This window comes from Falco peregrinus, chromosome 2 (assembly GCF_023634155.1).
Source record: "Falco peregrinus isolate bFalPer1 chromosome 2, bFalPer1.pri, whole genome shotgun sequence".
Lineage (NCBI taxonomy): Eukaryota > Metazoa > Chordata > Aves > Falconiformes > Falconidae > Falco > Falco peregrinus.
In genome coordinates, this window is record NC_073722.1 from 22,629,632 (window position 1) to 22,655,530 (window position 25,899).

At 38.7% G+C, this 25,899-nt stretch overlaps 1 protein-coding gene across 13 annotated transcripts in view; it reads left to right on the forward strand.

Moving 5' to 3' along the window:
- Positions 1–25,899, forward strand: part of CAMK2D (calcium/calmodulin dependent protein kinase II delta) — a 209,037-nt gene that overhangs the window by 59,188 nt on the left and 123,950 nt on the right. For all 13 annotated transcript variants that reach the window (XM_055796075.1, XM_055796063.1, XM_055796065.1 and 10 more), the window contains one exon: positions 3,836–3,895. In XM_055796075.1, the coding sequence (XP_055652050.1) occupies positions 3,836–3,895 (60 nt within the window). The remainder of the gene's footprint in view (positions 1–3,835; positions 3,896–25,899) is intronic.

Consider the following 25,899-nt stretch of genomic DNA (forward strand, 5'->3'; position numbering starts at 1 on the left):
CAGGTCTTTGTTGGTGAGTCGCCAGCCAGTTTGGGTGTGAAACCTGGTACTCTTGTTACTCTTGGAACAGGGTTTTGGCATCCCTCTCCTAGTATCCCTTCTGCTGGAGCTGTACAGTAGTGCTTGTGTCACAAAATTGCTTGGGTTTAATGTATGAAATTCAGTGGATAATGACAATGTGCCCCTGCCTCCCTCCTCTGTTTCTTGAAGTTGTCCTAATTTAAAATTTTTTGCAGCGGTTGAACAGCTATAATTTTTACAGAACTTCTTGCATTCAAATTCATTGCTGCTTGTTGATGAACTCTCTGTTGACACATTAGTTGTGCTTACTGAAGTCTTTACTGATTATGCCTAAAACGGTTGGATGAATACCAAAAAAATAGTGTTCATTAATTGAGGACAGGTACTTGGTATTAAGTTGTCAAGATCTGGCAGGAGAGCCAGAGTCTTAATGTATCTCTTCTATTATTATTTGCTATGGTTTGCTTTCCAAGTACGTGTAAAATAGGTCAGTCTGTCTGGCCTCATCCAGACTGGTGTGAAGGTTAGTGTTAGGGAGCTGGTTCTGAATGTTTCAGAACCAGAGTTGCCTGCCAAGTGTCCCTTTGCTGTAAGTGTGTGTGCTACACCTGAGATGACTTCTGTAGGAGAAGGTTAGGATTTTCCTGCCCAGTTTCTCCCTTTATCCCTGTGCACTTTTAAACATGATACTCAAGGGTAATCCTACTGGGTGTGTTAAATAAGCCTTTATATTTTCTGACTTGAATACAGGCTGTGCTCTTCAGGCTATATTGTGGCATTTTTTTAGAGGTCAGCTTGCTTGCTGTTACATATCCCCAGAGTTCCAGGCTTATGCTTTGCCACCATGTGACACTTGGGTCTGTATGTGTAAGCCTTTGGTATCCTGCCTGAGTTTAAGAACATTTTACTTAAGTGCAGCAGGACAGCATAGGAGTTGAATTGTTTGCGAACAGTTTACTTAAAAAAACCCAAACACCAAACCCTCCAAAACTAACAGCCCCCCCCCTGCAGAACAGCCCCCCTGCCCCAAACCCCAGCTTCTACAGTTCATCAACACATTAATCTTTGATATATTCCTCTAGCTGTCATTGCTTTTATAAGTACTGAAGTATCCCGAAGGATTCGAATCGTTCCTACTTGCCATTTTATTCATGTCATTGTCACGCTTAGGAGGTTGTGCCTGCAATCAGCAGCCAATTGTTCAGTGCACTGTGCAGACAGGCTGCCGAAGCTGGCTAGCTGGTAATGAATGTGGTCAATGGCAGGAGAAATGGCACCAAGATCCCAGTTCAGTCCTTAATAGTAATTGCTACTGGAACAACCAGGATATATAAATAATTTGATGACTTGAGCTGCCAGTCTGGTGGGAAGATGCCTAGGTTGTGGTCATCGCTCCCATCACAACTCATGTGTTTTGTGCAGGGGCTGTTGATGCTTTTCACGTGAAGCAGTCCACACAGCAGGGAGACCATGTCTTACTGGACCTACATGAATGCCCAGGATCACTGCCTCATGCCTGCTGCTCCCATCTGCACCTATTGCTCTCGCCTCGCTCATCCAGAGGGTATCTCTGTCCTGCTCAATGAGCTGTGTAGAGCACCTCCACAGCTGGCAGGCTGAAGCCAAAGCGATCTTCAGGAACATGAAGCTGCAGTTTCATGAGATGGAGTGTTTTTGGCAGCAGCAGAGACCAGTGGTCACCTTTGCTGTCACACTGTGTGCCGCCCTGTCTCCCTTGTGCTGGCACAGCCATCTGTGTAGAATTGAATTGTCCCACTTTCAGGGTGACTCTGATCTATGTTTAGATTAAATTCTCTAAAAGGAGTAAGCACCCAGTGCTTGATTGGAAAGAGCAGAGCTGGAAGTGCGCTTTGCACAGAGCCTGGTACCTGTCTTCTGGTTAAAGGTGGTTGCAAATCCTCCTGTTGCCCCTTGGCTTATGTAGGAAGGAGAACTTTCTGGATTGTGGTTGGCTTGAACAGGGAACATTAGGACTCCCCATGGAAGAGGAAGGTGAAGTGCTAAGGTAATTTGTGGAGTTGAGCACCAGCTAAAAGTAGGATGGATGTCAGGATCACACTATTGTATCCAGGCACTGAGGAGGAGGGTGTTTATAGTGTGTTTTGTCTTGAACCCTAGTCTGACTCTTGCGCAGTAGATTCTGATGTCAGACTGGTATCAGACTATGCTTTAGTGGCTTGGAAGGCACACCTAATTACACTGATGGTGTTATGGGAGAGAACAGATACCATGATAGATATGCAAGAGTGACATTACAAAACCAGATAATTTCTTAATTCTTCCTGTAGGTTTTTGATGCCTATTAATCTTTTGTAGGTTAAACTTTTTGTATTCTCTAAATGCTGGTTATTCAACTCAAAACTTGCTGTGCGGACTGCTCTTTTTATGTGGTGGAAGGCCAGTTAAGAATTTCCCCTTTCAGTTGTTAGGAGTGTTCCCAAACCTAATGCCAATAATAAGGATTGCAGAGGTGGCACAACCCAAATTACTTGTTTGACATTTGAAGTCTGAGCCTCTGTGAAGGATTGGTTATTATACTATCCTTGGATAGCAAATTGAAGCTAGTTAAAAATAATAGCAAGAGAGCCTCATCTCCAAGAACGTTTTGCAGTTTATTTTTCTTCTAATTGTGAGAAATTATTTTTAGCTAATACTATAAAATTGAATCTTTGTTGCTTTTCTGCCTCTTGACAGAAGCTTAGTATTCTTTGCAGGCATAGAAATTATGCTGCAGAAAGTGAGGATAAATGCAGTAGCAGTCTGATGGAATTACAGGATTACAGTAGGGAGTAGCTGGCTGTTCTTATTATTTCCAAATTATGTATTTTAATATCCACGTTACCTTGTGTGCTTTATACTGCCTTACACAAAACATTTTAACATACCTGCAGGCCTTCAGATATTTCCAGTATAAGTAACTTATGCACATCCCCCAAAACTCCTGTATGTATCATATAAAACAAGTACTATATTACTTAATGTTAATCAGAATACAGCAGAAGTAGTACTATAAATGGTGGTGTTTGGAACAAATACTGTAAAAGTTTGTACATAAAAAAACCCAGCTTAAGTAAATAGGAGCTTGATGCGAATTGTAGTATTTTATCTCCAGAAGTGTCATTAGGTCTCAGTGGTGTACAAGTTTGGACCTACTTCTCTACCTGAAGGTTAAAAAGAATCAAATGACCAGGAGAGGAGGAGCCAACAGATGATACACCTGGACCTACATTTTCAGAGTATCTTCAGGTTAATGAATAATCAGCCTGAGAGAGAGATGAGCCTCACTGGGAAAATAATAACTGCTGGTCATTAGTTCTTGGAAGTTCCTGCATTATCGTATTGGGGTGGGAGTGTGTGGTGACCCAAGTGCTGGCAGTCTGTCTGGGTGGCTGCCACGTCCTGTACTTTAATGATACACTAGGTATCATTAAAGCAGCTAATGGGTAGGATTTAAGGCAATGCTAGAGTTCAGGTTGTCCTTGATTAATGTTGTAACGTGGTTTATTGCCTGATAATTACAGGTCATAGCATGAGTATTTCCTGTTCTCCCCAATAAATCAGCAGCTTGATTTTTCTAACGGAACTGCCTGTGGTAGCTCATCAAAGCAGTGGTTGGATGCAGTAACCTAATTCAATATTAAAAACAGTTCAAATGTAAAATCTTAATGGATCTAAATGACGGAGGTCTTTTTTTAAAGTTCACATCAGATTATTTTTACTTCTGTAAAGCAAATACACTGAACTAAGTTAATCTTCACACTAAAAGCAATTGTTTTGCTTTCCTTTGTTGCAGATCACCAGAAACTGGAAAGAGAAGCTAGAATCTGTCGCCTCTTGAAGCATCCCAATATTGGTAGGAACATCTAATTGCTTTATATAGTAGCTATTGTTTTAGAATATTAAGGGAAAATACAAAATAGCAAATATTAATAGCAGCTCAGAGAAGTCAAGTGGAAATATCCCCAGGCAAGACAATTTCTTTATAGTGTGGTGCTGCTTTCTAATTCTACTATGGGATTATAGTAATATCCCAGTGGGTCACCTAAAGCAACATGTACTGTTCTCATCTTCTTTGAGCTATTGCTCTGCCATCAATGAGCTATCTATGCCAGGTGTTTGGAGTTTTTTTTGAGCAGTGTGTAGGAGGAGTTATTTCCAGTACTGCTCATGACTTTTTGAGACCTGCAGAAGAAATTTATCTAACAACATATGTTGCAAAATGACACAGACCAATGTTGGTAGTTAGCGTTGTTTTTACTGAGGTGCTTATTTTATCCCGTTTTATTTTATGTTTGAGATCCTGTTCTTCTGTATAAAAGATAGGTAAATGCAGGAAACTCTCCTCTTGTTTCCAGAAATGTATGTTTTCTATTTAAGCATTTGTGGAAAGCAAAGAAAGATATATGGGGGTGTGGGATATATCTGTTTCCTTGCTGTAGAAACAGATAAGTACTTGATATTTACAGAGTTGTATCTGGGTTTTTCAGACACTGAATTGTATGCCAAGGGTATCTCTCACAAGAATATTTGCTGTACCTGAGACTTTTGTGGGAGGGTGGGATTGTCCTGTCCACCTTATTCCTCTGTCCTCACATAGTTTTTAAAAGTTGTCATCAGAAAAACTAGTAATCTCACTGAATATTTTAAATAAATACTTATGCTTGGTACTCCAAAAGCACGTGGCTGGCTGCTTCCTCTTCTAGTTACTTTTTCTCCTTTTATTATTTAACAAATATTGGTCTTTGTGACATTTTTTGACTATTATAAATTGCTTCATGCCTGGGAAAGAATCAGCTCTTTTAATAATAATCACAAATTGAAAACAAATGCATCACAGTTCAAAATAAATGCTGAATCTCTGAAAAAGCTCTGTTATGCACGCTTAAAAGCTTAGAGTTTTCACATGGAAATTTGGTTAAAGATGAAGAGCAGCATTACCTGCATGCATCACTTTACAATGCAAAAATTTTGGCTGGGATAAAATAGCAAGACAAGGGAACGTACAACTTGTTGCAGGGAGGAGGTGCAGCTCTTCTGCGGTTGTGGAGGGCAGTGGTTACACATGTGGTGTTAGTCTGACTCTAGAGTCATTTACCTGTGCCATGCTGTAACCTTGTGAGTTTGAACAAACCAGGGAGGATGAATGAAAACCAACAGTAAACTGATGAAGTGGAAGAGTGGAAGTGAACAAAACTCAGCTGAAAGAAAGGTCTAAACTGATTTCATGTGACAGCATGTCTTCAGTTTGTTGAGTAGCTTGGACCAGTATTAGGATGGAGTCCAGATTCTCTGTGGCAGTCCAGCAATTCCACATACAGTGTTTGTGTTTGTGAATGTATGACCTGAAATGAGAACAGGCGATGACAGCTTTGATGACAGGCAGGTAGGGTTCTGTAAGTCAGCACAAATTCCATGCATCACTACTTGCACCAAGGTGCACAGTTCAGTCAAAGGATTATAGCCAGATTCTTCTACTCCTGTTTCAAAAAGATGCCATGTCCTAGATCTGTCTGAAAGAAGATTTTCATGACTTGGAATTAACATGCCAGGGTTTGGCAGCAGGCATTATATTCTGTTGTCCTTCAGTTTCTAGTGTCAGCTGTTCCGCCAGCCCTGCCAGTGTATCTGCCTGAAAAACACTCTTCCAATTAGTGTGGTTACAGCAGTAACAACCCCTTCTCTCTCTGTCACCCCTTCTCCTGCAGTCATGTGCTCAGCCAGCTGAACGTTAACCCTAAAATCATTCTAGGTGCATGCTGCCTGTACCCAACTGAATCTCTTATTCTTGGGGCACTGTCACATCCCTTTCTAAAAAAATAATCTCTTGTGGACAGTAATACTACATCACTCTGGAAGGCACTAATAGAGAAAAAGGAAGTATATCAGAGAAGGGTAGCTCAGCTGTAACAGCAGCAAGTATAGTGTGTTGTATATGCCTCAAAATGGTAAAGATTAACCCTTGTAAACAGGTTTTGCTTCCACTACGTGGATGACAAAGAAGTATGCATGTTTAAAAATATTAGCCAGTCCATGAATATAAATCTCATGTTTTTCCCTTCATCTGTATTTTCTCCTGAATTTCCTGCTGTGGATTAATTTCTAATAGCCTAGAGAATAAAAGATTTTTTTTAAAAGGGACTTGTCATGTTAATGATCAGTATAAAAAATAATTTTTCAAATGCAGTCTCTGTAGGAAAGCAAAGATCTAGTTTAATTGATTGGGCAGTTTCTCAGAGATGGTCTCAGTTGTTTTCTTTATTTTTCTCCAATGTATATTTTTTTAAGTTGTCTTTTTTGAATTACCGATTTGTTGCAAGGCAGCAGATTTCTGGAATTAGAATTCAGTAGTCCTTTTTCTTTTCTCTTGCAGCCTTCTTTGTTCTTCCTACTTAGCTTGATTAAATCTTTCTTCTAAAAGTGACTTAGTGTAAAGATGTCAGTTTCAGGTTACCTTTATCTCTAAAATAATACATACGTAATAGTACTTCTTTGCAGGGCGTTGTATGTACCAGATCTTCAGGGTGAAAATTCCATTTTAGTTACCATTTTCATACTTTCCCTCTGGTCAGAGCAAAGCAGCACAGCTGTGGTGAATCACATATTTAGATTTCAGCCTGTCAGTAAACATTGTAGTTTTCATACGAGCAAGATTATTTTTCTTTAGAGAAACTGAGTTTAAAAAAAAAATTCAAAACCACTGGAAATATTTTCCAATTATCTTTCCAGACAAAACAGAATTATTAAAAACTTCTACAGATCACTGGGTTTGTATTTCCAATGTAGGTGTCCAATTAGTACGTAACTAGAAAAATATTTAGTACTTAATTACTTCATCAGGATAAGAAAGAATTCAGGACTCAACTCTTTAACAATCAAAATACCTATTTTTAGCTACCCAACAGAACCATTTTTGTATCCATTTCATATCTGATCTGATTGTTTATTTAATGAGTGCTGTTATGCAGTTAGGAAATCTTAGGATGACATTTAAAAAAGGCTTTCAACTTTAGTCTGTATTTGTATGCACTAAACTTCAGAAGGTCCTCTGGTATTGGCAGAGAAGTCTTAAAAATGAACATGAATGTTTTAATTATTTTTTAAAAAAATGTACAATTTGAACAAAAGGTGTGGAAAAGCACAGAATATGGGGGGGGGGAAATAAGACTAAATCAGAATGCTTTCTTTCAAATAAGACTGAAATTTGGAAATTAAGGAGGCACACATGGAAATGCTTTCAGTTCTTTATTTGAGTCTCCCCAAGTAGTCACTATAAATGTTAAACTCAGAGGAAACAAACATATTTTCTGCTGCCTTTTTGGAAGTATTTATGACAGCAGATTATTATTTCAGGAAGCAGCATGTCTTCCTAATGTTCACAAATAAAGTATTTAAATATGTATTGAGGGAGCTTAATTGTTACTAGGCTTTTCTACTGAAAGAATTATTTTGAACTAGGGTAAGATAACAAGTTCTGAATTCATATATGAAAATTTAAATTTCTGATAATTATTCTCACTAGACAAGTGTTGGGAAGGGAAGCTAACTAAATCAAAATCCATCTATCTGGCACTTCCAAATGCTTACAAATAAAAAAAATCCATGATAATTCATTTTGATACACAGATGTTGTGTTGCTTGATATGGCTACATATATTTATGCATAGCTAAGCCTATAGGAGCACACCGTCACTTGAAAAGTGCTTTGTAGATGCAGGAAAATTTATTTATTTTTTAAACAGTTTTTTCCAAGTGCACTTTTAATATCCTTTTAATGAAGTCATGAATCTAGCTACTAGCATCAACTGCCTTCTGTAAGGCGTTTGTTCCACCGCTGTATTATGTGCTAATTCTTTTTATTATGGAAAATCAGCATATTATTAGGGTTATTAAGAAAACAGATAACCACAATAAAAATATAAGATGGTAGTTCTCATATGATGGGATTATTTGTAGTGGTCTCCTTTAATATTTTTATCAACAGACTTAAAGAAAAAAATTGAAGTGGTATCAGTTTGATATGGTGGGACTAAGGAGCCTTACAGCCAATAGATGTGAGCTCACATACCCAAGAACAAAGAATGTGTGTCCATCTTAAGAGGTGTGCCTGCCTCTTGGAAAAGAGTGACTTTGAAAAACCTGTGATGACAGGAACTACTTGAATACAAATCTCATTGGGATGCTGTAACACCCAGGGGAAGTACCGTTCTCAGATGCATGGAAGTAACAATCAAAAAGAGGAAAACAGTATTTATTTTGTGTCTGCCAACAGAAGTCACTTCTAGAATACTGTGCTGAGCTTTGACATGCAGGAGTCACTAAGTATGATCTAGGTTAAAGGGAGTGATTTGAGGTCTACCAAGATAACTAGAAAATGTTCTTTATCAAGAAAAAGGCAAAAAGAAACATGACTGTTTACTTACTACAGCTTGCTAGCATAATAGAGTTTAAAATGAAAGATGTAAATGTAGGTTAAGCCTTACTGTTTGGAGAACGTAGTGCTTTTTGTTTGTAAGATTACACATCAAGTTATATTAAAAGCTTACATCCTTTTCTGAACAAATACCCACAAAGGATATATCATCTTGTGTAACTGTTACTTGTACAGCTGTTATGTGTAATAATGCTTCCAATTTTTTAATTAGAAATTTGGAAAGAAAATGCTTAAGGGAAATAATAATTTCTTCATTAAGAAACGCACCGTCATTGTCCTGTTTTCTGCCCTTTATCTTCTTTTGGTAAACTTTGATTTCTCATTCCTCTTTTAACTTTAGGTAAAGTTGTATTTTAGCACTCTTGATTTCTAGTCTAGCAATCCAAATATTTTTTTATGGTGTGACACTGTTGCCCCATCTTATGACTACTTTTGATGTTGATTTAGAGCTTGCTTTGGTAATTTTGGTTTATGTGGTCCCAACAGATCATAAAAACTGTGTTAGCTTGAGGATGCAAGTTCTGACCCAGTCTGGAAAACTGCTGATTCAAACCTGGTAAAAATGTGGGGTTTTTTCCAGGTTGAGTTTGCTCTTGCAGGTTCTGTGCTGAGTTGGGGTAGTATTTTCGTAATCAGAGTTGCACTATCTCTCTCTGTAGCTACTAGAAGGGCATCTGCTGTCTTTACATTCCCACTTGTCAAAAGCTGTACACAGCAAGATGCTATGTCCAGTGTAGTAAGATCATGTAAATAAGCAGCATCTCCTGGTTTTCACGTGGCAGTGCTAACATGTCTGGCTTCATTACAGCACATCGTTCCTTGCCTGCTGCCGCCTCCTCCCTTTGCTTTATAGACAGTGTATAAGATATGGCAAGCAGACAGGATCCATTAGCCAACCCCATCAGGCTCAAGTCTGACTCTGATGAAGCTTCATCCCTTCCCAAAAGGCTGCAGCAGATTTTACTGACATGTGGCAGCCCTTCAGGTGATAAATGAAGTCCTTCTGGCAACAGGACAGGTTGTCCCTGAATGGCTTTGTAAGTCAGGATATTTAGAGGTAAGTAGGACTGCCAAGCAGAAACAGTGCCATGTCAGCTCTAATAGGCCTGAGCTAGTCGAGTGCAGATCTGCTTGCATAGCCTCTGTGGGGCTGGAGCTGTGGCGCTAGTGACCAGCATGAGCTGCTGTCCTTTGGAGGCCAGAAGAGTCAATCTTCTATGAAGAACTATGGCTGGACCAGCATGTGGGAATATGGAGCAGCATCTTTCCAAGGAATGGTGGCTTTGCAGTAGGTCAAGAGGCAGGCTAGATGCAGGACAGTCTGGGACACCAGGAAAAAAGACAGATCACTAAATGTATTTAATAAATGTGTTGGTACCTATTTGCAGTCTGCTCTGGTTTCCATACTTTGAGCTGGTTTTCATACCTTTCGTAAATGGCTGAGGAGATTGAGAGCACCCAGAGTTGGCATTGCTCCTCATCAAACTTTCTGTGCTTGTGTTCAGCTTGCGTACTCAGGAGTGTACCCTTTTGCCTGAAGGAAAGGAGGAAAAGCCTTCTGGGGTGTTCTCATCTCTCCCCACAATAACACAAAACATGTGCCAAGAAGTCGTTAAATCCTTCATGTGGGGGGAAGAATAAGAAACTTATATTGTGGGTTTTCTGTCCTTTATGCAAGACAGTGTGTCCTTTATGTTTAATATTCACCATATTTGTGCATGGGACTTCACATAAATTCACAAGAATCTGAAAAGAAACACTATTAATATAAAGCAAATGTGGATTTAGTAAATCTTCTCTGAATTCCATTTGACTTACTGTGTCAAAGTCAGGAGTAGCTTGGCTGGCATTAGTTAAGTTAGGGTATAAACAAAATACGGAGTAAAAATCAGGCCTGTTCCCGTGTGGTGGATGTAGTTCTTTAGCACAATATTTTTTCTGAGCTTAATTGCAGGTTTCGCCCTTTACATCAAAAATATATTAATACAGACTTAAAAGGTAATAACACAGTTCTTTCCTGATGCAGTGAAAATCAAACAAGTCCTTGACTATATGTTTATGCTCAATACACATGGTACTCAGGAGTATATTAAATATATCTATGCATATAAGTGTGTATATATAGTTTATTTTATATACATGTTGTATGTATGTATATATAAAAAAGCTTTTGTTTACCTCATAGAGAAACTGGAAATCTGTGGGACTGATCTATGTAGAGCATCTCACTTCCCTTTTTTTTTTTTGCTTGTTTTTATTTCTTAGATGACCTGATCATTTCAACAGTTTTAAATCTCATCCATTCATTTGAATTAATTAATTTTTTAATTCCTGTAATGAGTAAGGTGAACCATAGTCCTTGAGAGAATTAAAATAAAACAACAAAAAAACCAGGTAAACCAGTGATATAACATGATTTCATTCTCTTGTGTAAGGCAATTTAATGAGTATTACAAAATAACAGATTCAGTGGTTAAATTCAGCTGTGGCTACAGCATGTAGCTGAACAGTGAAACGCAACAAGAGAATACAGAAGCTGGTTTTGTAGTAGCTATTTGTGAAATTAAATGTACTGTGACAAAATTGAATCAGGCACGAGCACACAATGAGGGTATCATGGATTTTGTTGCAACTGGCTTTTCTGCAATCTTATTCTCAGCAGTTGTTTTTTATTACCGTGCATTTGATTTCTTTTAATTGGTGAAGTTGTGAATGCATGGTTGATGTTTAAGGTGAAGTGACTAGATGTTTTCACTTCTGCTGTAAGAATTTGATAGGGAAGGGCTTTCTGTAGATCTGTTGATGGCCCTAAAAGTGAGCAAAATACTAAAAAGATACGCCATAATTAAAAGACTGTGAGTTGTTTAGTGCTAATAAATGTGTCAGTGATATTCAACATGTAACCTTAAGTGTCAGATAATATGGTTGGTCTGAATGAGAAAGCAAAGAAGTGTGAAGGCAGCTTAAAGTTTTTGTCTCTTTTTCCATTAAGGGAAATCCTTTAATTCTGGTAAAAGTGGCATTGAAACTTTAGGTATTACTCTTCTAAGTTACTGTGGAGCATAAAAATATCTTTTAGTGTAGACAGTGGCACCACTCTTTGCCATACTAGGTTAATTCTCTTTCATTTTAATGGAAGACAAGATTATTCTAGCTCAAGTGAAGCATTGCTGGTTGTAATATCCCTGATAACTGTAGCACCATTCATAATATACTGAGGAAATCCCGTTTCACTAAGATTCACCACAAATTTTGCCATTTTTTTTCTCCTCAGAAAGTATATGCACAATTTGCCTCAAAATAGATGACGATAAAGTGTAAATTGAGTGTGAACCAGACCTTGAAGGATTTTCCTTGCCTGCTTAGAGCTGGTTTTGTATGTTTTCTTAAATGCATGAGAATTCTTTTCATAGTGTGTCCAGCTTCTTCTAAACATTTTTTTCTTTCCATAAAGTCAGTTACGCTTGTGTAGCCAGGCGTTTTGAATGTAAAATAATCCACAGAAACGGGAAGTGGAATTTAAACATCTGTCTTGAGGAACCTGCTGCAGGGGTTGTGCAGGGGATGGCTGCCATACTTCCCATTTGTATGTTGATCTCTTGTTCTGTTTCATAATTGAATTGCTGACTTCAAGAACCATATAAATAAGATAATTAAAATGAATTGCTGTCTTTTTAAACACACAAGATGAATGTTTGAAAACTCACTTTTTTTTTGTTTGAAAGCTTGCTTTGTTATGAATCTGCAGCCACGTGTTGTGCATACGGATAGACATCATGACTCCCAGCTAAACCACAAATATGTAATTTTCCTCTGGACCCTTTCCTCCAAAAACATAGATCTCTACTACTTAAGCTAAAGTAAGCTTTTTATTTCAGTAAAGCTAGCGCAGACATTTTTAGAGCATTTTTAGGGGATATGGTCAGTTCTGTTCCCCTTGCTTTGTACAGACAACATTGTTGATAGTTTAATAGGTGAATTCTGCACTGATTCTTGGATCAATACCCAAATGCTAGAAAGAAATAGTGTGAATCTCTTACTTGAGTTGGGGGGAAAAAAAACAATAAACCAAACCAGAACTGAAAAAGTGTTACAGTATATTTGGTAGTGTGGATGGGTGTCACTGTTTGGATGGCACTAGGGCAGCTCCTGTATGGGTGGTAAAATTGTTGTGGGGTGGTTTCCATTGTAAACCCGGCTCCAGCCTTGGCATTTGTGGCTGTGAGCTGAACCTGCTCTGTGGGCCACTTTTGTTTCGGCCTGTTCCCTTTCCCAAGAGAAAATAGAGAGTTATCATTTGGGCAGCATTTGTTTCTCAAGCAGTCTAAATCTGCCTGTTGGAAGTGTTTGGCATCCGAACCTGAGGAGGGTGGGCTGTCACCCTTTCCAGCAGTGAGGCTGTGGGGAGGAATTGGTATGTGCCTGCTTCTGGAAAATGTGTCTCCAAGGAGAAAGTGTTTGCACCACCTCAGAGCTGAGTCCCGCCCTTACCTTCCTCTCTGCTATCTCAACTTCAGTTCCCTGTGACATGGAGAAAATTCAGGGACGGGGGCAGAGAGAGGGAAAGGAGGAAGGATGGCATGACCACTGGGGAGAGGGAAGCATGTGAGTGAGGGACTAAGGGAAAGCCGAGGATCCGAGCTGGCAGTGGCAAGAGGTGAAAGGAAGGTCTCCTGATTTTGGACCATGGATTGTGTTTTGACTTTAGTGATCATGATAAATCAGGAGTAGTACTTTGAGAGCTCGCTGGGGAGCTTAGGAATGTCTTTGCTCCTCTTCCAAAGACAGTACAAACCCAGGAAGCTCATTAGGAGAGACAATCCTTGGGGCTACTCCCATCTGCCCAGCCGTCTTGCTTTACTTACATACCCTGCCTCCTGAAAAAAAAACATTGTAAATCATAGAATCATAGACTGGTTTGGGTTGGAAGGGACCTTAAGGATAGAATCATGGCATCATGCAGGTTGGAAGGGATCTCCAGAGGTTATCCAGTCCCAACGGCCTGCTCAAGCCATGTCCAGTAAAATTAGGTTACTTGAGGTCTGTGCTGCTGGTTTTGAAGAATCTCGAGGGAAGGAGGTTGCACAGCCACTCCAGGCCCTGCTCCAGTGTTTGACCACCTTCCTGTCAACATAAATAAATAAATAAATAAAAGTGTCTTTATATCTAGCTGGGGTTTTCCATACTCCAGCATGTGTCTGTTGCCACTTGTCTTGCTTTTTGCAACCTGGAGAAGACTCTTCCTGCCATCTCGACAGCCTTCCCACTGGTGGCAGAAGCGAGATATGTTACAATCTTCCCTTCTTGCGGTTGCCCCAACCCCTCCTCATGTGCCACCTGTAGCACCCCCTAAGCATCATGGGGGCTGTCTGCTGGAGACAAGCTAGCAACAAGTTAAGCTGTCCTAATAAGCACTTAGACTGGGCTCTGGTGAAAAGTTAGTATCACAGGTTACTTCAGAGGCACAAGAATACGGTGTAATTCAGGGTATGGTCTGGTTTTGAGCTCGTAACTTCAGATTAGCAGAACAGCAGCATGTTAGTCTGCTGTTAGGATGCTTTCCTAGGCAAGATGCAGCAGAAGAAAATAGTTTAGGGCAAAGAGCAAGGCATTTGCGCTGTTTTGTGCTCCAAAATCTTTCCTGCTGATCAGCCAACAGGGTGCTGGAAGGAAAAGTGCATGTTCTTGAATACAGCTGCATCCCTGTTAGGATGTTTCTGTGCTTTTCTTAAAAATACATCCGCTTTCATGTCTAAATATTGTGACATAAGTTCTTAATGAAAGTGTAATTTGACTAAAGACTGTAAACAGGGCCTGACTTTTTGGAATGCAGTTTTTAATTGGTTGCAAAGCATGCATTTGGAAGTACATTTTATAGACTGAAGTTTTCTGTCGTGTCCTGTGCAGAAATCCCTTTTCCTCTTGCTTTTTGCTGTTTGCATGCATCTTCTGCATATCTACCAGTGGAATGCTCCTTTTATATCTCGGATATTATATATTGAGAACAGCACATGGAAAATCTGGTTACTTACCGAAAATGTAAAATTACACATAGAAGATAATGAACAAAGCACAGCGAAACTGTGTATTGCTGTGACGCTAGGAAGCTGGCTGAACCATCAGCCTGTGGCTCTTCTCTGTTTAGCAACATAGACCTAGGGTGTGTTTGCTGTCTATGCAAATGCACCTTACCAGTACTGGCAGTACAAATTAGCCCTGTGTCATGTTCTGGAGAAGTCATGAGAGAGAAAAAGCCGTAGTACTTTTTTTTTCATTGCTTAGGCTATGGTAACTGTGGTGAATTTAGTGATGACTGCAGCTGCCTGCTAGAGACTACTAGCCAGTACATCTCACAAAAATCACCAGGAACTTCTAGAATTTGAAGAGCTTCTTGGCTATGTCTGTGTTTTCTTAAGATAAGTTCTCTTGTCAACTGTGTAACAGAGCAAGATGGTGTGGTTTTTTTTCTTCTTTTACTTTTTTCAATAGCCGCAGGTCTGTCCTTATCAGGACTCAGGACTGCCTGCCCAGCATGTCTGTAGCATTGTTACCCTTCACTGTCCCACCACGTGGCGGTGGTGTGCCAGTGGCTGGTGCCAGTCTGGCTAACCTCCCCTTTGTACTCGAGGGTGAGGGGATAGAATCGGGCAGTTCCAGGTTGACAGCCACCCCTCTAACCATCCCCTGTTGTATAGTAAGTGTTTCAGGTGCCCTTTTGGATTTTCCTCACTCCTTCAAACGTTTGCTGTTAAAAGTCACAAATTCACTTTTCATCGTGATGGAAGGCTGTTGTGTTGTTCTGCTCCTGGAATTATCTGTCAAAGCCATGGCATACCAAAGGATGCTAGCCAGACTGTTCTTCCAGCTTTTCACATGCTGCAACCTGGCACAGAGTAAATGCTTTTTTACCCTGGAAATACCACTAACTTTCATCACTGGCAATGGATAAATATCTTGTAATTGCTCGGTTCAGTCTGGTTTTTTCAGATTTTGGCAATTAATACTTTCTTACTCTTACAAAACTGCTGATCCAGGATTTTTTCCAGTTGATAGGAGTTTAATGATACCTCTCTCCTCCCAGTCACCTTCCAAATTTGGAGGTTCTTTTTTTAGTGACTTCACCAGAGTGCTAGTATTCTCATGGACTGCCCATGGGAATGTGCCTCTAATTTTAGTTTGTCCTCTAGATGTCTGTCTCCTTTAAATACATGCAACTTCTCATTACAGCCACGCTGGGCCAAGCATGGCACTCTGCTCCTGATACTTGTATATTGCAGATGTGCTGGTATTGTGTTGTAATCAAATCCACAGCTTCTGCTCTTGTGCTGCACAGCAGTGAACAGGACTCATATATCAGCAATTGTATCACCCAAGTAGTGCTTTTTAAATAATTTGTTGTGCATTTATTTACCAGGTGACCTTGAGAGTTATTTAATTGTATTCCATCAATTTATATTTGGTCTCACATTAATGGTGTTACTGCTAGGATTATGTTGACTTTGGGTATGCAGTCTTGCTGGGAAAGAATTGGTTGATGATCTAAAGTCATAATTGCAGCTGAATGGCTTGCAGGTATCTTCTGTAGGATATATATTTTGGGAGTTACTGGATGTGCTAAATAAGAGGAATATTTAGAGGGATGCTTCAACAGCAACTAGTGGTGTGGTTTTGTGAATACAGACTGGCTTGCAGCTCTTTGTTGGCGCTTCTCTTCCATCCAAGTTTATGTGTTTTTTCAGTGAGCTAATTACAATCTTACAAACGGTCCCATGGGACAGGACAAACTCTAATTTCCATTTATTGTGAGACTGTGATTAAAAGACAATGGCAGTTTCTCATCAGAAGCCTCAAGTTTGTCATCTATTAAGTTAATATGCATTCCCTGCTTTTTGTAAAACAAACCCTTTCAATCATTTGGGTTCATCATTCACTTGAAACTTGCATGTTAGGAAAATGATAGTAATTTATAGTTGTCTTCAGTTCTGGTAGCATGACTTACTGTGATACTTAATTGATAGATGGGGTAGCCACATTCCCTCAGAAAATAATACGGATGGTTTTGAGCCCAGCCCAGTGGATAGAGATGGAGTGGGCTTATTATGGAAACACCCTGTCTTGGTATAGAACTTCGAATCTCTCAGTCTTAGGCTCTGTTAAGTTACGAAAAGCTTCTACTGCTTATATGTTGTCTTGATTAATGGTAGAAGCATTTGGTTATCTGGGTTATGGCAAATTTTTGTTCACTACGTTTGAAGCTGTGTGGATGTCAGCAGCATCATATAGACAGCTAGAAACAAGAGACTGATTACATAATCTTAATTTTTTTTTTTTCCTTGAGACTTTTCAGGCAGTCTGCTTCTTGAGATTTATAGTGGGTATAAGAAACAGATGACTTTGCATCTTCACTGTAACCTGTGGCATATTGTAAAGATGCCTGGGCTTGCTTTTAGTTTTTGCTGCTGGTGAAAAGCAGGTTGAGTAAGTCATGCTGATACAATTAAACTAATAGAGGTGCACACACCAGCTTGCTCAAAGTCAGTTTGGGTATCTCTACACCACGTTCCCATTTGCAGTAAAGACATGCCCTAGGAAACATGCTGTAACTATCACAATTACAAATGGAAATATTTATCTGTAATTGTTGTGTGCTAAATCATGCCCCGCTAAGAGAGGGGGACGTTGCAGCAGAAATCCTCCTGCAAATTCATTAATCTTTGGAAACATCTTGAAGTAGTCAGCGTTAGCTAGAAGCCTCTTTGTGCTGCTGGCTCTGTGGGAAGCACTAGCCTGGCCGCTTGTTCAGAGGACGTAAGCCCTCCTCTACTGTAACCTGTTACTGTATAACACAGGACAGTGCTTAGTTAAAATAGGATAAATTAATGGTATAGTTTTATTTTAATATTTAGCAAAGAAGTGTAAGCCTGTTTGTTCCCCGACTGCATATGTCCAGGGAGTTTTCACTGCGTAGTAACTCATATATTATCATAATCTATAAACTAATCAGGTCCTGATAAAACCTATGTAATTGCTTTTTTCACAATAGTTACAGCTTCCTCAGGAAACTGATGGAAGAAAAAATGTAGTCCTTGCATATCCCCTGTTGCTATCATAAAGAAGTTCCTGTGTAAGTAACAGGTAATCTCAAGTCTGAGGGGACATCTGAGTTTTATATGCTGCAAACTGCAGTGGTATGTATGGAGCTGATCTCTTGAGTTGATGATATTGTTCACACAGGATATTCAGGACTGATGCCTGTGAAAGAGGACACCAAGGACAGAGATGGGATTATAAGTATGTTTTAGGTCTGTTGCATCCATTTTAGGTCTGTTATTTTTTTGTCAAGGCTGGCAACAGAAAATCTGGGGACCCGATCCTATGAAAGTGGCTTTAGCCTTGTTTTCATGGACAGATACACAAAAAGCTATCAGATAAAAGCATAGAGAGGCTAAATGTACAGTGTACTGTGTAACATACGAAGGTAATAGGTTCATTCACCAAAATATAGAATATGAAATGATGATAGGGCTTGGTTCACTTGGAAGATGTTATTTTAATTCATATTTTGTGAATTAGAAGATCATCTTGTAGAAACATTTAGATGTGCTTGATCATCTACAAAGTAAAAGTATAGCCATATGTAACTATGTGACGAAGCAGTCCACAGAACTGAAATGTTTAGCCACATGGGCATAGACTGCAAGAAAATATATGTAGCAAGATATACTAAGAATTGCAAAACCTGAAGAGGTAGGAGTGTTCTGTTTGCATTTGGTCCTTTGCTCACATGAGATGTGGGAATGATGCGTAGGATCATATCAAAAGCCAGTCGGTCTGGTGTCGGTAGCTGTGGAGGCCTGGGAAAGGCTGTGGAGATGCATGTAGTGATATTTCCCCTGAATACTTCCCTGATCTCCAGTAAGGGCAGGTCAGGAGCTTCCTAAGGAGATGAAAGCTTGTATGTATTTTAGTAGCAGTGTGGGCCTCTTCTATCAAGTTGACTTTATTGGCCGAGAACTCACGGTTTTGCTGGAGCAGGTCTATGGCCTGCTACTGCTACCATCACTTCAGAATACAGCACTTTCTGATCTCCAGGGACTGCTGGGTGTTAGAGTAATGTACAGCATAATCAAGAAATAATTTAGAGATAATGTTGACATGTTATCTTAGCTTTTTTTTTTTTAACTTACAGTTTTTATTTGGGAAAATAGTCATAGCCCCACTTCAGTGCCATATTGTGATATTTGGTATTGCAATCAGAAGTGCCTAAGAGTCTGTCTCAGTGCCTGGAGTACAGGGTATGTGATTTGATTGTCTTGTTACCAAACTAAGTAAATAGTCACTGAATTCCAGATGCCTCCAAAAGGTGGTACCTGTTGTGATTAAGCGAATTTGTGTGCACTGTTGGTGGTCATACTGCATAAAGATAGTTCTGTGTAGGTCTTCAGAAAATGAGCTCAGATCTGTTTGTCTAATGTTTATAACCACTTCACTAAAAAGTGTGACTACATTGGTAATGTTACTCATGTGTTTTAAACTTCCCTGTCTTACAGAAAAGATAATGATACAATGCATGATCTTAATTGCAAATCTGGAATATTTCAAAATCACACTGATTGCTGTTGTTCACAAAGATAATGATTAAATACATTGAATCTTTCATGAAGGACTGACAGTAGGAGTTGTATTTGATGTAACACTTCTAGCAAAGTGGTACTTAACATTAAACTTACATAGGGAGTAGAATTTTAGGTCTATCTGCATATAAAGCTGCCCCAACTTAATCAAAAGCTGATTTATTTTTAAACTGATGTAGCTGTTTTTTTGTGGCTATGTTGTATACTGTTTTGTATACTGGGAAATTGTTTCAATTTATATTATCTGGTACTTTGTTTTAAGCTGAATTAAAACAGTGTAAATTTTGTTTTTATGCCAACACAATAACATAAACTAGGGCATTTTTGTCTTGTAGACGAAAGTGTTAACAAGTAGTATTTGTAATACTCCACAGCCTCCATTAATAAGTAAGGGCAAATAAAATTTCTTTGTGTATTCTCTTGTCATCTTCCCACTGAGAGGGATGACAAGAATTCCCCAAGACAACTTCATTTGAAAATAAGTTAAAGCTTTAAAGGCAAAAGAGAAAATAAATTAAATCTTTCTTTCTTTTTTTTTTTTTTTTTTCCCCAGAACCAAGGTTTGACTTGTTTATGAATCAGATGGGATGGGGCTATTTTAATTGATATTCCTAGCTGATGGCGGTAATGGGGCGAAACAGCCCAGCAACAGGACTGAGGTGTTCCTGCCTGGGGAGCAGGCAGCTCTTGCCTCAGCCTCTGTCCTCCCCCTGGGAAAACCAGGGAAGCGAAAATAATTTTGAGGTCTCCTTTGGCCCTCTGTAATCCATTGGTATTTTGTAATAAGAGGAATATTAGTTTCTGTTTTAAAGGTTATTTATTCCAGTATGAGGTAAAATGAACTTTATTAAGACTTACTGTTTACAAGGTCTGAAGTGTATTTTTTGTGAAAAAATAAAGCACAGTAGCAGCTTTTTCTGAAGTTCTGTATTTTCAGGAGATCAACATGATAATGGTAATTTTGACATATATATGTATATATTGAAAACCTGTATTCAACCTATTTTATGCACAGTGCCTAACATATATTAATATATATTTAAGGCCAGAGTTTAGGAGGCACTTTGTACCCTTATCCGCACAACAGCCAAGAGCAAGAGGAGCATTGCTCGCACGTTGTGCTGTATTTGTTACATCTCAGAAGTAATTTGTTCCCAAGGGTTAGAAACACAGCATTCCTATTTGAAGTGGCATGTGGCTTATCTTTTGCTTCCTCATCTCAAAGATTTGCCTTGGCTGAAAGGGAGAAGGATCCCAGTATGTTTTCATTTCAGAGATTGCTTGGGGAGCAGTTTCACATGGATGTCAGGTGGCAGGTCCTGTGGGGTTTTCCTTTCTTCCCCCATGTACAGTGCTCAGGGCAGAAGCATGCAGTCTGTGGCTGGAAATGGGTCCATTACAGACCATTTACTCCACTGTTTCCTTGATGTTGGAAAGGGATGATTCATACTGGGCACAGGGACCAGCTTCTTGGCTGAGGGAAACAAAGCTCAGAGCCTACAGAGGGGTTTTTCCCCTGGTTCATACTCCCCATTTGGCAGTGGGATGTCACTGGGAGTCAAATGAGGCAATTCCAGTGCGCTTGCATCTTCTGTCCCCTAACAGACTAATTATTTGTCTACAGCAGTAGAATTGGTTTTGTTTTTCTCTCCAAAAGCATGTTGTTTGGCAAGTATTGTAGGAAATGGAAAATTTCCAAAGTTTAGCCTGATGGAAATATGTTCCTGGTTCTTTGTTACGGCAGGAAATTCAATCTGCTGGGATTCAGAGATTTGTTTCTGTAGGGATAATTAGTCTTCCTTATTTACTTTAAAAAGCCAATTTGCAGAGCAGTTGTTTATGTCTAGGATGAATAATGTCATATAAAAACACATATCTGCGTGCACAATTATCACTTACATTAGAAGCTAATGTGGAAGATTGTTTAATGAACTTATTGACCTATGGGTGGGCCATTGTGAGCTGTTTTATACAGAGGAGGGACCATTTTTACGAAGATAGCAGGTCAAACTGCGATTGTATATATGTTCTTCTGGGTGATTTCAGTGGGTTTTCAAAGGTACGGACATCTGAGTTGGATCACTGCAGAGCTACAGCCTTGTGTAACTGTGTAAACAGGATTGGGGGGATAGAGGGATGTTGCCAGTTGTGGGAAGGCTCTGTTAGTCGCGGAACCCACTGCAGTACTGGAATATAAAAGGACAACAGGAAAAATGAGTTTGCACACAAAATTTCTCCCTACCCACCCCCAACAGATGCAGTCCATATGGAAAGGACTTCTGCAAATGTTTACATGTGTGTGCTTATTTGTATGAGCATATTTATTGCAAATTTTTGTTCTGGTCAAGTGCCATGGTACAATGAAGTGGAATACTTTCTGTGGCCATTTTTATTGCAGCTGGGGTAAAATGAAATCCTTAGTTAATAAGGTTTGCATTCCATTAAACAGCAAAAGACCAGATTGCTCTTTGTGATATTACATGATCATTTATTAAATTCCTCATAAATGTGGTTTGTTTACAAACATATTTACAAAAGGTTATTGATTGTATTCCACCAAAGTGACTGGGATGCTCTTCTAAATGGGTTCAAGAAAATTTTTCAGTTGTGTTTTTTTCCCCCTAATATATCTATCTGCTTTACACAGAAAACACAAGTTTTTTCAAAAATCTAAAAATACTTCCTTCAACAAAATGAATGTTTGTATTTCAAATCACTGTTGGGTTTTGGGTTTGCTTTTTCTTTTTTTTTGTAGGCTGAAAAATTAATTTTTCACTGTTACTAGTAAAATGAAAAATTCTATGCATCTTGGGGGGAAGAAATGGGCAGGAAAATCAAGTTTTCAGTCAGCCATTGGAGAGAGAGAGGGGTTGCATCATGCTTATTGTAGGTTCACTAATTCAGTTAGGGTAAATTTACGTGCAGTTTCTAACAGCAAGATCACAATTCATAGTGCATTTAATATATTCATCAGACTATACAGCTGTTTCTTCAACCCTGCTGTACTTCCATAGTGTTACAAAGTAGATATAGTATACTGATCTGAAAAATTATTGTGGGGAGAATAGCTTTGTGCTTCAGTTATCTCCAGCTTCCAGGATGCCCAATTTTAAAACTTTAAGGCCCTTGTTATCCTAAAGCATTGAGAGACTAAAAAATTATGACCATGTCTATAAATACTCTGTTTTCAGTATTCCCCTTGGTCAGATCAATAGTTCAGATTAATTACAGTATTCTTTATTAGGATAGTTATATAGGAGTGGTCACTGAATTCAAATTGCATGCAAGAATTGATTATTGCTTAGTTACTAAAAAAAAATCACTATCTGACAAAAGTATCAGTAAAGATCATCTTTTATCTTTTATTACTTCTATAGGCTATCACAGTTCTAATCAAATTTAAATGAAGAATTTTACTAAGTTGCCTTGAATACAGTCATCCCTTTTGGTTGTACTTAATGGTCTTTATGCTGATAAATTAATGAGTAAGCTTTTAAAATGGAGGGGGGGGGGGGGGGGCTAAACATGAAAAGTTTAACTATAGTAATTGCTGCTACTGACTGAAAGAATTTAGCGTAGGCTTCCTGAAGGTGATTGTTACTAAAGGTGCCTTAAATACAGTGCTGATAGATTTGAAAACATGGTCTAAAGCAGCTTGGTGCATGCCTTGCTCCTTTATGAGAGGTTCAAGTGGAGCAGGTGGCATTTCTTTTCTGTGGTACTTCTTGAGTCATGCCACAGGATTACAATTTTCTGCTTTCCTTTTTTGTTCAAAATATTGAGCGACTTTGTTTTCATAAGCTGATGCCTTTAAATACCTTGGGGCCTCCTCATGAAAGGGGAGTGCTTAAAAACCAACCAAACATACATCTCTGAGTGGTCATTATATACACTTTTTGTATTACTGCATTCAATGTGTTTTAAGAGAGGAAAGCAAGAAGGGAGCCTGTGTCCTACCCAACGATTACAACCCTCCAATATCCAATTCCGTAGACAGGTAGCCTCTACATATTATTTATATAGACTTGTTTTCAATGTTGGCCAGCACTGTAAATATTAAAAGGCACATAGCCTAATTTTGACAATTGCGCAGTTCTGTCTGTGGTTTTATTTTCTTGTGATGCATCCAGACTCTAGCTGAAAGCTTTCTTCTACTACATTTAAATTTAGCAGAAGTATCTTATCAAAAAAATACAGAACTGTATCTTTCCAGCAGGGATTAATAGACTCTTTTGCTTGTCTAATTGGGATGTTAGATTCTGTGTGTTAGGCGGATTTAATTCATTTTTTCATTTGATGTTTTTTATCTCTTCACTTTCTTGAATTGCTAAGATTCTGTATGTCACTTCGTAACAAATCTTGGCAATCGATGAGCTGCCCAAACATTGTGACAATTTCGTTATCACTGGTCTGTAAAGGTGCCTTGCTTTAATATGAGAACTAGGCCCTGCTTTTGGAAAAATTAAGCAAATTACATTCCCTTCATTAAAGTATGCTGTGTGTTTTTTCCAAAGCTGTTGATTTTAATTAGTATAACAACTCTGTATAACAGCTTGTCCTTTTATTAGTTAACACCCCATGAAATTCTTGTGTAGGTTGTCATTATTCCTCTTCTTACATGTTTCTGATGAATGCTAAAATGGTTAAAAAAAAAAAAAAGTTAGTGCTTAAAGCATCAACACTGGCAGCTGAGGCATCAGTTTGCTCTTAGCAAAAATTTGTCAGGCTTTTCTTTAATCCATGCAGCTATCCTTACAAGGCTTAATGTGATACTTGTAAGGCTTTTTGTTGTGTTGTAAAAAATCTTGTTAAACTTACAAAATCAGGGCTTTAACTGCAAAGACGAATTAGCTCAATCTGAAATACAGGATTTCTAGTAAATGACCTGACTATATATTAAACAAAGACATAAAGATACAGGTGTACATTTTAGTACTCTGTTCTTTTTTTAAACAGGTATATACAATTGTGCTGTTTTCATATATGAATAATTAAAGGTGTGTAATTCTACCTGTTCCTTTTAACTTCTCAGGATATAGGATATGATTCCACAGTACTTTCCTATGCATGTTTGCACACAGAAATGCACACACACCTGTGTTACAGTGCACTGGTTAAAGAAAAAAGCATCAAGAGTTACTACAGCTGCTCTCCCTGGAGACTACTAATGCAGAATGATATGTTTTGGAATATGTGATTACATTTTTTAAATTAGTTAATTTTATTTGGGATGTTTTATTTTTAGCAGCTACATTCCTAGTGTTCAGGCTGAATTGGTTTCTGTCTTTTAAGTTCTGTTTGTTAGCACTTGGTGCCTAAAGCATGCGTAGAAGCTAGACCTGAGGGTCTGTCTGTGCTTCACTGTGCATCACTCCTTAAGACTGGAGAAGCTGCTTGGGATTTTTTAGGGTGTTTAGTAGCTCAATGAGACTCCTTTGATCACAAAACATACTTTTTCTAAAGCATTCTTTCTTTTTCCTCTCTCCCTGACATTTCCCACAATGTGTATTGATGACCTGTTTGTAAACTGTCAGTCTTCATCCAGCAGGAATGAAGCAAGAGTCTCATCCTGACAAAAGAGCTTTTTTTTTTTTTTTTTTTTTTTTTTTTTTTGAGGCCATCTGCTTTGACATCAGTACCTTGACTGTACACTTCAAAATTTGGTCTTTTATCTACTTTGGCAAGTATTTTTTTATTTTCTGTGTAACAAAAATCTTTCTTTCACCAAAGTTAACAGTTTGGCAGACTGACTTCCAAGCATGCATTAAACTTGAGGAGTCTTAACGAAGGTAGTGAATGTAAATATTCCTGGCATTTCATGAGAATACAGAGGTTTATTGTGTGAGGGCCTTGATGGGGAGAGTTTTGGTCACAAGTGAGTATTTTTAGAATATGTGGCATTTCGTTCATGCTAGTTAACGCTTACTGTTACAGTGCCTTGGGGACAAATGCAGGCTTTCCAATTATTAAATTGCCTAATTATTTTTCCCGTAATTTTTCATTATACCAGTACAGATACAGATGAATAGGATTTTTTCTCAAGTTGTTGACCCTAACTAACCATGAATTTAAACTATAATAATAAGTTGTTTAGCTGTTGAATGAATTTGGAAGCTATGTAGTTTTGATTCACTGTTGCTGAATGTGGATCTGTTAATAGCATACACAATGCTGTGTATAAAGTCATGTAATGACAGTAAGTATTGCAGTATACCGCTTGTGTATTTAACAACATGGGGGAGGATTATTTTCTTAGATACGCAAAGCATTATTCTATGTTTAATATCTTCCAAAAATCAGCTGCCCTTGAGCATTGCTACTGTACTAATCTTACCAGATTAGCCTCTAAATATTTCATGTTGTTAGATAATGGCTCTTTCTAGTATTTACAAAGTTCTTTCTACTGTTACTGAGCAGCTTTATTATAGAGAGCCCCCTCAGGCTCTCATGGTCTCAGAAGAATAGTATTGTATATGAGGAAGTATAAGCATAAGAAGCAATCTCAGCTCCTTTTTAATTTAAATTTCTGACTCTCAGCTCCTGAAATGTGAGCAGGGACAAAGGGACACTTCCCTGCACATTGCTTATCAACGGTGGCAAGAGCTAAGTTCTGCTCTGTGACTTGGGCATCCCTCATCTTGTGCCGCAGCAGATGAGAGGACCTGTGCTCCATGCAGCTGCCAACTGTTTCACCCCATGCAGGGGGTCTATCCACACGGCCTCTTCTGTGGTCACGAATCAGCTTTTAGCTACCTGACTTATACACTGGGCTTTGATCTGTTAGTGGTAGCA